Source organism: Salvelinus fontinalis, unplaced genomic scaffold (assembly GCF_029448725.1).
Source record: "Salvelinus fontinalis isolate EN_2023a unplaced genomic scaffold, ASM2944872v1 scaffold_0328, whole genome shotgun sequence".
Taxonomy (NCBI): Eukaryota; Metazoa; Chordata; class Actinopteri; order Salmoniformes; family Salmonidae; genus Salvelinus; species Salvelinus fontinalis.
In genome coordinates, this window is record NW_026600537.1 from 143,230 (window position 1) to 159,584 (window position 16,355).

A 16,355-nucleotide genomic window follows, 5' to 3' on the forward strand; every position below is an offset into this window, starting at 1 on the left:
CGCCATTTAGCCTGGGAGAACACACACCGCCATTTAGCCTGGGAGAACACACACCGACATTTAGCCTGGGAGAACACACACCGACATTTAGCCTGGGAGAACACACACCGCCATTTAGCCTGGGAGAACACACACCGACATTTAGCCTGGGAGAACACACACCGCCATTTAGCCTGGGAGAACACACACCGACATTTAGCCTGGGAGAACACACACCGCCATTTAGCCTGGGAGAACACACACCGACATTTAGCCTGGGAGAACACACACCGCCATTTAGCCTGGGAGAACACACACCGACATTTAGCCTGGGAGAACACACACCGACATTTAGCCTGGGAGAACACACATCACCATTTATTCCGGGAGAACACACCGCCATTTAGCCTGGGAGAACACACACCGACATTTAGCCTGGGAGAACACACACCGACATTTAGCCTGGGAGAACACACCGACATTTAGCGTGTTCTGCTACGATTACAGTTCTATTTCGACAACTGTCTGCTGCTACTATTAAAAAAGCAGTTGGCGAGGATGTTTGCTAGCAAGCTACCAATGTGCGTGATATCTAACAAAGCATTTTTTCAAATCATCCTTCAGGTCCGATTTTGTATTTCTATACACGATCGGAAAGAGCAGTTTGTAAAGCACATACAACTATTTGGGCACGGTCTCTACACTACGCCGCCAGGGACTCAAATCCTACAGTGCCAGACGTGTCCCCCTGCTTAAGCCAGTACATGTCCAGGCCCGTCTGAAGTTTGCTAGAGAGCATTTGGATGATCCAGAAGAAGATTGGGAGAATGTCATATGGTCAGATGAAACCAAAATAGAACTTTTTGGTAAAAACTCAACTCGTCGTGTTTGGAGGAAAAAGAATGCTGAGTTGCATCCAAAGAACACCATACCTACTGTGAAGCATGGGGGTGGAAACATCATGCTTTGGGGCTGTTTCTCTGCAAAGGGACCAGGACGACTGATCCCTGTAAAGGAAAGAATGAATGTGGCCATGTATCGTGAGATTTTGAGTGAAAACCTCCTTCCATCAGCAAGGACATTGAAGATGAAACGGGGCTGAGTCTTTCAGCATGACAATGATCCCAAACACACCGCCCGGGCAACGAAGGAGTGGCTTCGTAAGAAGCATTTCAAGGTCCTGGAGTGGCCTAGCCAGTCTCCAGATCTCAACCCCATAGGAAATCTTTGGAGGGAGTTGAAAGTCCGTGTTGCCCAGCAACAGCCCCAAAACATCACTGCTCTAGAGGAGATCTGCATGGAGGAATGGGCCAAAATACCAGCAACAGTGTGTGAAAACCTTGTGAAGACTTACAGAAAACGTTTGACCTCTGTCATTGCCAACAAAGGGTATATAACAAAGTATTGAGATAAACTTTTGTTATTGACCAAATACTTATTTTCCACCATAATTTGCAAAAAAATTCATTAAAAATCCTACAATGTGATTTTCTGGATTTTTTCCCCTCATTTTGTCTGTCATAGTTGAAGTGTACCTATGATGAAAATTACAGGCCTCTCTCATCTTTTTAAGTGGGAGAACTTGCACAATTGGTGGCTGACTAAATACTTTTTTGCCCCACTGTATATATAGATAGAGTGAGAGATACAGAGAGAGAGACCGACCAACACACATAGAGACAGAGATACAGATATATATATAGATAGAGTGAGAGATACAGAGAGAGAGACCGACCAACACACATAGAGACAGAGATACAGATATATATATAGATAGAGTGAGAGATACAGAGAGAGAGACCGACCAACACACAGAGACAGAGATACAGATATATATATAGATAGAGTGAGAGATACAGAGAGAGAGACCGACCAACACACATAGAGACAGAGATACAGATATATATATAGATAGAGTGAGAGATACAGAGAGAGAGACCGACCAACACACATAGAGACAGAGATACAGATATATATATAGATAGAGTGAGAGATACAGAGAGAGAGACCGACCAACACACATAGAGACAGAGATACAGATATATATATAGATAGAGTGAGAGATACAGAGAGAGAGACCGACCAACACACATAGAGACAGAGATACAGATATATATATAGATAGAGTGAGAGATACAGAGAGAGAGACCGACCAACACACATAGAGACAGAGATACAGATATATATATATAGATAGAGTGAGAGATACAGAGAGAGAGAACAAGAGAGAGAAGAAAAGAAACAATATATCAACAGAGAGTCTTACATTGGAAGCAGAGGTGGCCGTGGCGGGCAGACCTAGGGTGATGTTGGGGAGGGAGGGGGACGTGTACAGAGACAGCTGGCTGAGTTCACCACCACACAACCGCTGAGCCAGGGACATATCAATGCTGTTGGAGACTGCCACAGTGACGCCGTTCTCATTGGGGATGTTGCTGATGCTGTTGTTCGGAGAGCTGGGGCCGGATCCAGGAGCGCTGTTACACGCTGAATCTACAGGATGTATTCATATCTTAACTCCGTCATGACTGTTACACACCAAGTCTACAGCTACAGTACAACATCAACCTAATACAACCAGTCAGTTAGTCATCTCTTCCATGTTAAATCTACTACACAGCTCTGTTGTGTGCGAGGTGTGAACCTCCTGGTCGTTCCTCTCCACAGCGTTGAGTGTGTGTCCTACCTGCCATATCCAGGGAGCGTTTCTTGGCGGTTGTGATCGGGCTGTCTTTACGCCTCAGTAGGGGGCTGCTCCGTCGCTCGCTCACCTTCTGCTTCAGACGAGAACGTAGCTTCAGGTTGGGCTCAGAGGCTACGAGACGGACACACACAGAAAGAGAGAGAAAGAGCACAGATAGGGTTATCTGACTATGACCGGAACAACCCAGGCTTGTAACAGAGGCTAAGACTCAAGAGAGGTCTATGGTTCTGATACGGCTCTGTCATACCTTATCCCTGCAACTTGAACCGCAGAAAACAGAAACCATGGTTTTGTTGAGGCAAACAATAGTTCTTGAGGTTAAACCTGTCGATCAAACAGGGTCCATTTGATCTAACCATCAACGACTAAGTTACACAACCTGTGCTGCTGTACACCAACATGGAGGTGGATGAGGTACGTTTCCTCCCCATTACAATGTACAGAGCGTTGGGCGTTGGGAAAATCTGCGGCAGCCACATCAACAAGGAAATGAGAGTGTAGAGGGGAATGAACTGATTTCTGGGAGCGACGTTGCCAATTACAGCGGGCTTTGTCGGTGTGCATTCAAATGGAGCGAATTTAGAAAGACAAGGACGGAGAGAGGGAATGCAATGTCATGACTACCATGTTCTGCAATGATGCTAATGTTCTGTTTACACGGCACGGACAATCAGGGCCCTCTGTAGGGACACTGCTAACCAATAGAAGTCCAGTACTAATTATCCAGCCAGGGCGCTATTTCAGGCCTTATGGAAAAACAAAGGGCACAAAGCAGGAGTGGAACAACAAGAGCCTTCTCTCTCTCCACTGCTCCCTCCATCCTTGTTTTTATTCACACGTTTGTTTCTCTCCGTTTAACAAGTGACAGACTAATGATGCAGGCGCTAGTTTCATAATTCAAAGGTGGCCGCGGACTGCGCCACTACGGGAGAAAGTCTGGGGGGGTCAAACAATCATGTAAGGCACTACTGAATGGATGGCATGACACACGTTTGGTCAAATGTAATGGTCTCCCATCTGAGAACAGACAAAAGAGGAACATGGATTGATTCATACAGAACCCCCCTTTTAAACCTATTAAGCCTTTACACAGGTGGGAATTGGCCTTTATGAATAGGGGCAAATTGAAATGTTTCTAACAGAAGAAGCATTGCATGTGCATAACCATGGCAGCGATTGAAAGGGAATACTTTTCGCAGCATTTTTCGGGAAAGAAAACCTAAAAATCTGGATACATTCAGTAACATAGGAATACTGCTGGAAAATGTGGGGTAGGTGGATAAAACCAACAAATGACAAGGGTTGAAGTGAGGACTAACCGGTGTCTCCAAGTGTCCACACAGCTCTCTAAAATGTGCAGTCATTTCAATGTACTATTATGAGTCAAGGAAAAAGCCTTCAGCTATTAGCTACATTTCTGAGCTCTCCTAACTGTTTGAAACACAGCCCTGCATCTGCGGTTCTTCACCATCACACAATTATTACTGTTGTTGACGCAATCCAAAAATGCTACATTATAAATCGCAATCAGGATCAGATGAGCATCATTTGAAAGCTTTTCCCATTGCCAACATGACTAGCTAAGTTATAAAATACCATCTTACAGTGTTAGGCTTTCACAAGGCACGTCAGAGAAACAGATAGTCATTTTGGTGCGCAGAGAACAGAGTTATGAGCGTGTGAAGACAACGAGCAGCGGAAACAATACGACTAGCTCATTCTTTTCAGATGTCATCGTTGGAACTGCACATCAGACAGTGATCATAAACGTTGACACAGGAAATGACATACGTTTTATGATATGGAAATGTGAAGCGGGTGTGTGGTTTGCTTGTATGACATTAAAGCGGTAATTATCTCACATCTTTCAGAACACATCAAGTCCCTTTTCATTTACAACATTGGCCCCACTCAGACAACAGAAGGAACTGTGGGGGAACTTGCAGCCTTTCTCATTGCTAGAGATGATTAAACCCCCATGTTGGCTGAATGGACATAGACAGGGATGGGGACAGTGGTTCATGTACTTGTTAACAGTGAGGTCTGTGTCCCATTGATCTCATAAATGTTCATCAATCTGGCTTCAGGCCAGGTCACAGCACAATATACAGTGGTGGTGCGGAATTATTGGCTCCTTGATAAAGATTAGCAAAAAAGACTTTATAAAATAACAGAAATACAGAGCGATATTGTATGCTCCAAAAAAATTCAACAATTATATTATTTTGTACTAATAAAATCCCTTTCTCTGAGCAATTGTGTTTAACAAGTAATAACAACAAATCTCTAAAAGATAGGGGTCAGAATTATTACTGGTTTCAATCCCGTTTAGCAAACCCAAGGCGGTGCTATGGTCACATGACACGAAGAGAGAGGTCTTTGGCCACGCACACCAGCCGTGAGTTTGGATTCGAAAGAACAGTGCTTATGCAGAAAATAGCTCATCACTAATGTAAAGTATGGTGGTGGATGTTGTGGGGCTATTTTGCTTTCCACTGGTCCTGTTGGCGCTTGTTAAGGTCAACGGCATCATGAACTTTAACCAGTACCCGGACATTTGTGTCGACAAGCTTTTTTTAAATAATAAAGTACTTCGTTTGAAACACAGTCCTGCATCTCCACCATTAGTTATTTAAGCAATCAAAAAAATGGCCCATTATAAGTTGCAATCTGGACCAGATGGGCATCATTTGAAAGCTCTTTCTATTGTCAAAATGACTAGCTAAGTTGTAAAATACAAATCTTAGAGACACAGATAGTAAATGTGGTGAGCATAGAATGGAGTCACGAGCGTGTTCCACAGCTAACTTCCTTCACAATACGACCAGCATCTGTTGAAAACAACCCAGGGTATGATGCCATGTCATTGTTGGAACAGCACATCAAAACATGTGATCAGAAACGTTGATACTGTAAATGACAGAACTTCTATAATATGGACATGTGAAGTGCACATTAGCATGTGGTTTGCTTGTATGACATCAAAGCGGTATTTATTATAATCTTCCATGTCCCATCTTTCAGAACAGAGTCCCTCTCTTCATTTACAACATTCCCCTCACTCAGACAACAAAACATTAGTGAAAGAAGTTGGGGGATGGGGGCATCTTCTTGTCGCCCCTGGTACTCCCGTTTAGAAGGCACGTCAGCTGAATCCCATACAGCGCTAGAAAGCAGAGACCCTGCGCTCTGATGTCATCTATAGCAGTTTACTGTACAGCCGCAGTGACCAAATCTGCTATTTTCATACCGTATAGGGCAGGGGTATTCAACTCTTAACCTGCGAGGTCCGGAACCTGCTGGTTTTCTGTTCAACCTGATCATTTAAAAAACGCAGTGGAACAGGCTTCGAGGTCCAGAGTTGAGTTTGAAGGGTTACCTAGCAAACCACACAGTGTGAAGGGTTACCTAGCAAACCACACAGTGTGAAGGGTTACCTAGCAAACCACACAGTGTGAAGGGTTACCTAGCAAACCACACAGTGTGAAGGGTTACCTAGCAAACCACACAGTGTGAAGGGTTACCTAGCAAACCACAGTGTGAAGGGTTACCTAGCAAACCACACAGTGTGAAGGGTTACCTAGCAAACCACACAGTGTGAAGGGTTACCTAGCAAACCACACAGTGTGAAGGGTTACCTAGCAAACCACACAGTGTGAAGGGTTACCTAGCAAACCACACAGTGTGAAGGGTTACCTAGCAAACCACACAGTGTGAAGGGTTACCTAGCAAACCACACAGTGTGAAGGGTTAACTAGCAAACCACACAGTGTGAAGGGTTACCTAGCAAACCACACAGTGTGAAGGGTTACCTAGCAAACCACACAGTGTGAAGGGTTACCTAGCAAACCACACAGTGTGAAGGGTTACCTAGCAAACCACACAGTGTGAAGGGTTACCTAGCAAACCACACAGTGTGAAGGGTTACCTAGCAAACCACACAGTGTGAAGGGTTACCTAGCAAACCACACAGTGTGAAGGGTTACCTAGCTACCATACAGTGTGAAGGGTTACCTAGCTACCATGTTGGGGTCATCATGTGGGGTCCCGGCCCGCCTATCAACTAGCCTCTGTATGCTTCCATGTAAAGGCTGACCTAGATAACCGGATGAACTTACAGCCTTGCTAGAGATGGTTTTAAACACCATGTTGGCTGAATGGACAGGGGTTAATGTACTTGTTAACAGTGAGTGTCCCATTGATGGAATCACATTGTGATATAAAGCCTGTCTACAAACCCCTATAAATGCCAGACAGCGGGAGACTAAGTGTTATGCATGTCAAATCTTTGGGGGGAGGGGTGTGCGGAGATGTAGAATCTGCAATTCGCCGTTTACCGGCGTCTAAATCACACACACAAAAATTGCGTAGCTAGAATGGACACTTAGATGAACTCAACCAAACAATATTTACAATGAAAAAGAAAAAAGAAAAGCAAACACTGATTCAAAAGCTCATTATCAGCCCCCACATTTATGTAGAAGCAATGAAATAAGCAGCTCTTCTAACGGTGCCCAACCTAGAATTAACATATGTAAACCCCACAAAACGGACAATAACTCCCTGCATCGCTTCACCAACCTCCATGTTATTAAGAAAGGCATGGTCTGTGGAGAGTTGGTTCAGTTTGAGGTACACTAGCTAGAGTAAATGTTTTTTTAATCCAAAGTCTCTAATGGCGAAATTGCTAGCTACATAGCTAGCACAGCATGCATGTAGCTAACACAGCATGTATGTAGCTAACACAGCATGTATGTAGCTAACACAGCATGTATGTAGCTAACACAGCATGCATGTAGCTAGCACAGCATGTATGTAGCTAACACAGCATGTATGTAGCTAACACAGCATGTATGTAGCTAACACAGCATGCATGTAGCTAACACAGCATGCATGTAGCTAGCACAGCATGTATGTAGCTAACACAGCATGCATGTAGCTAGCACAGCATGTATGTAGCTAACACAGCATGTATGTAGCTAACACAGCATGCATGTAGCTAACACAGCATGCATGTAGCTAGCACAGCATGTATGTAGCTAACACAGCATGTATGTAGCTAACACAGCATGTATGTAGCTAACACAGCATGTATGTAGCTAACACAGCATGCATGTAGCTAACACAGCATGCATGTAGCTAGCACAGCATGTATGTAGCTAACACAGCATGTATGTAGCTAACACAGCATGTATGTAGCTAACACAGCATGTATGTAGCTAACACAGCATGCATGTAGCTAACACAGCATGCATGTAGCTAGCACAGCATGTATGTAGCTAACACAGCATGTATGTAGCTAACACAGCATGTATGTAGCTAACACAGCATGCATGTAGCTAACACAGCATGCATGTAGCTAACACAGCATGCATGTAGCTAGCACAGCATGTATGTAGCTAACACAGCATGTATGTAGCTAACACAGCATGTATGTAGCTAACACAGCATGTATGTAGCTAACACAGCATGTATGTAGCTAACACAGCATGTATGTAGCTAACACAGCATGTATGTAGCTAACACAGCATGTATGTAGCTAACACAGCATGTGTGTAGCTAACACAGCATGTATGTAGCTAACACAGCATGTAGGCCTCAATGTTTTTAACTTCTCTAGGGTAGGGGGCAGCATTCGGAATTTTGGATGAAATGCATACCCAAATTAAACCGCCTGCTTCTCGGGCCCAGAAGATATGATATGCATATAACTGGTAGATTTGGATAGAAAACACTCTAAAGTTTCCAAAACTGTTAAAATTGTGTCTGTGAGTATAACAGAACTGATTTGGCAGGCGAAAACCTGAGAAAAATACATTCAGGAAGTAGTTTTTTTTGTTGGTTTTGTAGTTTTCTATCCATGCCATTACAGTATCCATTGACTTAAGACTCAAATTGTAGTTTTGACTGCGTTTGAGCCTGTGGATTACTAAAGAAAACGCGCAAACAAAACGGAGGTTTTTGGATATAAAGAGACTTTATCGAACAAAAGGAACATTTATTGAGTAAATGAATGTCTGCTCATCAAAGGTAAGGGATTAATTTTATCTCTATTTCTGACTTGTGTAACTGTTCTACTAGGCTGGTTACTGTTTGTAATGATTTGTCTAGTGGGCTATGTTCTCAAATAATCGTAAGGTATGCTTTCGCCGTAAAGCATTTTTTAAATCTGACACCGTGGTTGGATTCACAAGAAGTTACTCTTTAAACCTATGTAAAATATGTTTTGTTTTCTGAATTTTTATAATGAGTATTTCTGTATTTGAATTTGGCGCCCAGCAGTTTCACTGGCTGTTGAAGAGGTGCGACGCTAACGTCTCACGTACCCAAGAGAGGTTCAGAGGCTTCTGCTCCTTGTCTAATTTTCCTTAATGCCCACCACTGTTAAAGAACTGCAGGTAAAGGTAAAAGTAATTCCCTAAGCTCTCCTCCTCCCTCCCTCATCTGTCCTATTCTCCAACCTTCTCTTTTCTAAAATCTCTCTCCTCCTGTGGAATGTGGCCAGTGTCAACTGTGGTCTATGTGCAGCCTTGAGGCTTTTCTCCTCTTCCACCTTCCCCCACACTCCCCCTGTTCTACTCCCCTCGCACTCTCTCCTCCCGTCTCGTCTCTCTCAGTCTGGGTGGAATGTGGTCTCAGTGGCCAGTGTCAACTGCGGTGTATCTGCAGCTTGAGTCAGCCTTGGGGCTAGAGTCAACATGGCTGTGCTCTGTTCATACAGGCCCAGCCCGCTAAGTGAATAATTATACTGGAAGACCACCGCTTCACAGCCCGGCACGGCCGCACCATGTTAGTTTCCACTTCGTCTACTGTCAGTAGAGTACACCTCTCTAAACTATAGAAAGGTGTTTTTTTGTTCACTCTGGGACTTTTCATGATGTATGATTTAGAAATGATGAAAACTTGGAAGGGTGATAAAAGGTCCATCACATATTACAGTACCTTTCAATCCCCCCTGTCGGTACAGTAGGACATGCCAGAACAGCAATGGATGTTTGGAACGTTTTAGGTGGTAAAGATAATCAATATTAATATCAGCAGTTCATCTAGAACTCAAAAAACGTATAGCTTCTCAGTGCTGCTTTGCTGAAGTGGACCTCATAACCCCCCCTCACATCTTTACAGTACCTCTCAGAGCCCTGGGGATTCCATTGAGGGGGCAGCAGAACCCCTGACAGCCTAATTTGGGTTTGATTAATGGTGGGAGGCTCTAATACTATCTAAATGAGGGGAGGTGTGAGCCTGCAGAGAGCCTACTGGACAGTCCTCTAGCAGAGCAAGGTGTGAGCCCACCGAGAGCCTACTGGACAGTCCTCTAGCAGAGCAAGGTGTGAGCCCACAGAGAGCCTACTGGACAGTCCTCTAGCAGAGCAAGGTGTGAGCCTGCAGATAGCTTACTGGACAGTCCTCTAGCAGAGCAAGGTGTGAGCCTGCAGAGAGCCTACTGGACAGTCCTCTAGCAGAGCAAGGTGTGAGCCCGCAGAGAGCCTACTGGACAGTCCTCTAGCAGAGCAAGGTGTGAGCCCACAGAGAGCCTACTGGACAGTCCTCTAGCAGAGCAAGGTGTGAGCCCACAGAGAGCCTACTGGACAGTCCTCTAGCAGAGCAAGGTGTGAGCCTGCAGAGAGCCTACTGGACAGTCCTCTAGCAGAGCAAGGTGTGAGCCTGCAGAGAGCCTACTGGACAGTCCTCTAGCAGAGCAAGGTGTGAGCCCACAGAGAGCCTACTGGACAGTCCTCTAGCAGAGCAAGGTGTGAGCCCGCAGAGAGCCTACTGGACAGTCCTCTAGCAGAGCAAGGTGTGAGCCTGCAGAGAGCCTACTGGACAGTCCTCTAGCAGAGCAAGGTGTGAGCCTGCAGAGAGCCTACTGGACAGTCCTCTAGCAGGGCAAGGTGTGAGCCCACAGAGAGCCTACTGGACAGTCCTCTAGCAGGGCAAGGTGTGAGCCCGCAGAGAGCCTACTGGACAGTCCTCTAGCAGAGCAAGGTGTGAGCCCACAGAGAGCCTACTGGACAGTCCTCTAGCAGAGCAAGGTGTGAGCCCACAGAGAGCCTACTGGACAGTCCTCTAGCAGAGCAAGGTGTGAGCCCACAGAGAGCCTACTGGACAGTCCTCTAGCAGAGCAAGGTGTGAGCCCACAGAGAGCCTACTGGACAGTCCTCTAGCAGAGCAAGGTGTGAGCCTGCAGAGAGCCTACTGGACAGTCCTCTAGCAGAGCAAGGTGTGAGCCTGCAGAGAGCCTACTGGACAGTCCTCTAGCAGGGCAAGGTGTGAGCCCACAGAGAGCCTACTGGACAGTCCTCTAGCAGGGCAAGGTGTGAGCCCGCAGAGAGCCTACTGGACAGTCCTCTAGCAGAGCAAGGTGTGAGCCCACAGAGAGCCTACTGGACAGTCCTCTAGCAGAGCAAGGTGTGAGCCCACAGAGAGCCTACTGGACAGTCCTCTAGCAGAGCAAGGTGTGAGCCCACAGAGAGCCTACTGGACAGTCCTCTAGCAGAGCAAGGTGTGAGCCCACAGAGAGCCTACTGGACAGTCCTCTAGCAGAGCAAGGTGTGAGCCTGCAGAGAGCCTACTGGACAGTCCTCTAGCAGAGCAAGGTGTGAGCCCACAGAGAGCCTACTGGACAGTCCTCTAGCAGAGCAAGGTGTGAGCCTGCAGAGAGCCTACTGGACAGTCCTCTAGCAGAGCAAGGTGTGTTTGTGTTTAGTACCTGTCTTGCGGAGTGGGAAGTCGTCTCTAGCGTTGTAGATGCCCAGGACAGGGTGGTTGTAGGTACCCATACCAGTCTGAGGAGGAGAGCTCTGGTCCAGGGAAGTGTGCTGAGTTTTACTGCAACACACACACACACAGAGAAACCATCAGATCCTTCTTTTTTTTTTAAACAACCTTTATTTAACTAGGCAAGTCAGTTATAAACAAATTCTTATTTACAATGACGGCCTACCGGGGAACAGTGGGTTAAACTGCCTTGCTCAGGGGTAGAACAACAGATTTTTACCTCGGCAGCTCTGGGATTTGATCTTGCAACCTTTCGGTTACTAGTCCAACACCCTAACCACTAAGCTACCTCATCACACAACACTGCGGTGGGGGGTGTCTCAATAGTCTAAAGCCACGACCTCACTCAGGATACAGGATAGGGTGTGTCTCAATAGTCTAAAACTGTGCCTCAGTAGTGGGTAGGGCAGCCTGAGGTACAGGCTGAGGTACAGGCTGAGGTACAGGCTGAGGTACAGCCTGAGGTACAGCCTGAGGTATAGGCTGAGGTACAGGCTGAGGTACAGGCTGAGGAGATGGGCCTGGGCTGGGCTGGAAGATGGGCAGAGCAGAGCTGATGTCTGTCTTGTGAGGTTAGCTACTGCTACAGAGCAAGACTGATCTCAGGCAGTAAGGTAAGCTGTGCTGGACCAGGCCCAAACCCATGTTCTGGTCTAGTGAACACACTCTGTGGTGCATATACCTCCCCTCTACCTCTCTTCAGGTCTGAACGACTGGCAGCTTTAAAGTGCTGAGAGACTCTTTACATTGAGAGAGAGGGAGGGAGGGAGGGAAGGGAGAGACAGTCCTGATAATACTGACTCTATACTCCACTGGGTCAGTATGGTAGTAGTGGAGAAGTGGTTTACTGTGTGTGGTGAGTGCCGAATGATTTTACTAAGACAATTGCAAAACAGTGATCACACAGTTCCTACTAACGACTTCTATAAACGCGTTATAAAACAGGAACGCAGCACCTAATACTGAACACACAGGCCACAGCTGGACGTGGGTTCACACAGCACCTAATACTGAACACACAGGCCACAGCGGGACGTGGGTTCACACAGCACCTAATACTGAACACACAGGCCACAGCTGGACGTGGGTTCACACAGCACCTAATACTGAACACACAGGCCACAGCGGGACGTGGGTTCACACAGCACCTAATACTGAACACACAGGCCACAGCTGGACGTGGGTTCACACAGCACCTAATACTGAACACACAGACCCCAGCTGGACGTGGGTTCACACAGCACCTAACACTGAGCACACAGACCCCAGCTGGACGTGGGTTCACACAGCACCTAATACTGAACACACAGGCCACAGCTGGACATGGGTTCACACAGCACCTAACACTGAGCACACAGGCCACAGCTGGACGTGGGTTCACACAGCACCTAATACTGAGCACACAGACCACAGCTGGACGTGGGTTCACACAGCACCTAACACTGAGCACACAGACCACAGCTGGACGTGGGTTCACACAGCACCTAATACTGAACACACAGACCACAGCTGGACATGGGTTCACACAGCACCTAATACTGAACACACAGACCACAGCTGGACATGGGTTCACACAGCACCTAACACTGAGCACACAGACCACAGCTGGACGTGGGTTCACACAGCACCTAATACTGAACACACAGGCCACAGCTGGACATGGGTTCACACAGCACCTAACACTGAGCACACAGGCCACAGCTGGACGTGGGTTCACACAGCACCTAATACTGAGCACACAGACCACAGCTGGACGTGGGTTCACACAGCACCTAACACTGAGCACACAGACCACAGCTGGACGTGGGTTCACACAGCACCTAATACTGAACACACAGACCACAGCTGGACATGGGTTCACACAGCACCTAACACTGAGCACACAGGCCACAGCTGGACGTGGGTTCACACAGCACCTAATACTGAGCACACAGACCACAGCTGGACGTGGGTTCACACAGCACCTAACACTGAGCACACAGACCACAGCTGGACGTGGGTTCACACAGCACCTAACACTGAGCACACAGACCACAGCTGGACGTGGGTTCACACAGCACCTAATACTGAACACACAGGCCACAGCTGGACGTGGGTTCACACAGCACCTAATACTGAACACACAGGCCACAGCTGGACGTGGGTTCACACAGCACCTAACACTGAACACACAGGCCACAGCTGGACGTGGGTTCACACAGCACCTAACACTGAACACACAGGCCACAGCTGGACGTGGGTTCACACAGCTCCTAACACTGAACACACAGGCCACAGCTGGACGTGGGTTCACACAGCACCTAACACTGAACACACAGGCCACAGCTGGACGTGGGTTCACACAGCTCCTAACACTGAACACACAGACCCCAGCTGGACGTGGGTTCACACAGCACCTAACACTGAACACACAGGCCACAGCTGGACGTGGGTTCACACAGCTCCTAATACTGAACACACAGACCCCAGCTGGACATGGGTTCCACGGCTCGATAATAAACACTCAAGGCTGAGGAGGGAGAGGTCCTCTCAACAGGACCAAATAGTCTGCTGTGTCCTCCGTGTGTGTGTGTGTGTGTGTGTGTGTGACAGTACTCACCCGTACCAGTAGCGGGGGTCGTTGGGCAACCCCCCGTGGTTGAGACTCCTCTGGGCCAGAGCCTTCTTCTTGTTCAGCACAAACTCCTGCAGTCGCATCTTCACCTCCGTACTGGCCACTGCACCTGAGAGGGGTACATGGTACCAGGGTAAGAAGACACTCCAGCCTCCGGCACTGCAGATGGAACAGATCACTCACACCCAATTCCTAGCCTTAAGGCCCTTCACATAGATCAAGAAGGAAAGGATAGACTTGAGCAATATGCTAGCAGAGTGAGGGAGAGGTTAAAGGGCGTCGCTGAAGGGAGGTGTGAGCTCTGACGCCATTTCAGGCAGAGTTTACTAGGAGTTATATCTATCACAGACTCCCATTGATATGATGGGCTATTCAAACGGTCACATTTCCAATTCCCAAAGCTGTGCAAAACACTGCCCTCTGTAATTATTGAGGCAGTGAAGCATTTTCTCTTATTTTGTCTCTATACTCCAAAAGTTTGGATTTGAAATCAAACAATGACTACGAGGTTAAAGTGCAGACTGTCAACTTTAATTTGAGGGTATTTTCATCCATATCGCGTGAACCGTTGTCATTATAATTGGTGATTGTGCAGAGAGAGAAGATGAGGATCTAGACAAACAGAATCAGAGAGACAGAAAGACAGAGACACAGAGAGAACCCTCAGCTCTAGACTAATGAGGGTTGTATCAGACCAAACTCCTCCAGGTCAGCTGCCGTTTCATTCCATCCTGTCTGGTGACCCTGTGTGTGTGTGTGTTTAGCCCATCCATACCACTAGATGATTAATGAGCCGGTGGCCTTGTGGTGGCGAGGCCAGCCCTCTACCTGTAGCCTGCTGCCTGTCTCTCAACACCTCTCCACTGACAGAGCAGGCAGCAGGGCAACACCAGACAAGCACATCCACTCTAGAATAGAGGGATGACCGGAATGGAGGATGGTTGGGTGTGAGAGAGATATACACTGCCCTCCGTAATTACTGTTTCTTCTTTTGGCTCTATACTTCAAAAGTTTGGATTTGAAATCAGCCAATGACAATAGAGCTTAAAGTGCAGCCAGTCAGCTTTAATTTGAGGGTATTTTCGTCCACATCAGGTGAACCGTTTAGAAATTACAGCACTTTTTGTACATAGTCGCCCCATTTTAGTTCTACTAGTAATATTATAATGTATTGTTCCAGCTGCTTACTCTCCTGTCCTCTCTCCTTGTTCTTGAGCAGCAGTAGTTTCTGTTCTCTCTGGTGTTTGTCCAGTTCCTGCTCCAGACGGTGCTTCTCCATCTTCCTCTGGTGCTCCAACAGCTCCTGCTGATGTTTCAGGGCCAGGAGCTCCTGCTGGTGCTGCATGGAGGGGAACACAACGTTAATATAACATCCTGGGCCAGGAGCTCCTGCTGGTGCTGCATGGAGGGGAACACAACGTTACTACAACGTTAATATAACATCCTGGGCAAGGAGCTCCTGCTGGTGCTGCATGGAGGGGAACACAACGTTACTACAACATTAATACAACATCCTGGGCCAGGAGCTCCTGCTGGTGCTGCATGGAGGGGAACACAACGTTACTGCAACGTTAATATAACATCCTGGGCCAGGAGCTCCTGCTGGTGCTGCATGGAGGGGAACACAACGTTAATATAACATCCTGGGCCAGGAGCTCCTGCTGGTGCTGCATGGAGGGGAACACAACGTTACTGCAACGTTAATATAACATCCTGGGCCAGGAGCTCCTGCTGGTGCTGCATGGAGGGGAACACAACGTTACTACAACATTAATACAACATCCTGGGCCAGGAGCTCCTGCTGGTGCTGCATGGAGGGGAACACAACGTTACTGCAACGTTAATATAACATCCTGGGCCAGGAGCTCCTGCTGGTGCTGCATGGAGGGGAACACAACGTTAATATAACATCCTGGGCCAGGAGCTCCTGCTGGTGCTGCATGGAGGGGAACACAACGTTACTGCAACGTTAATATAACATCCTGGGCCAGGAGCTCCTGCTGGTGCTGCATGGAGGGGAACACAACGTTACTGCAACGTTAATATAACATCCTGGGCCAGGAGCTCCTGCTGCATGGAGGGGAACACAACGTTACTACAACGTTAATATAACATCCTGGGCCAGGAGCTCCTGCTGGTGCTGCATGAGGGGAACACAACGTTACTGCAACGTTAATATAACATCCTGGGCAAGGAGCTCCTGCTGGTGCTGCATGGAGGGGAACACAACGTTACTACAACGTTAATATAACATCCTGGGCCAGGAGCTCCTGCTGGTGC

At 47.3% G+C, this 16,355-nt stretch overlaps 1 protein-coding gene across 1 annotated transcript in view; it reads right to left on the reverse strand.

The window, feature by feature from the left end:
- LOC129845635 (histone deacetylase 4-like) overlaps nucleotides 1–16,355 on the reverse strand; it is a 51,590-nt gene that overhangs the window by 15,234 nt on the left and 20,001 nt on the right. The window contains exons 3-7 of the mRNA XM_055913475.1: nucleotides 15,264–15,414; nucleotides 14,061–14,184; nucleotides 11,394–11,512; nucleotides 2,666–2,794; nucleotides 2,246–2,472 (exon numbers count right to left, since the gene is read on the reverse strand). Coding sequence (XP_055769450.1) covers nucleotides 2,246–2,472; nucleotides 2,666–2,794; nucleotides 11,394–11,512; nucleotides 14,061–14,184; nucleotides 15,264–15,414 — 750 coding nt within the window. The remainder of the gene's footprint in view (nucleotides 1–2,245; nucleotides 2,473–2,665; nucleotides 2,795–11,393; nucleotides 11,513–14,060; nucleotides 14,185–15,263; nucleotides 15,415–16,355) is intronic.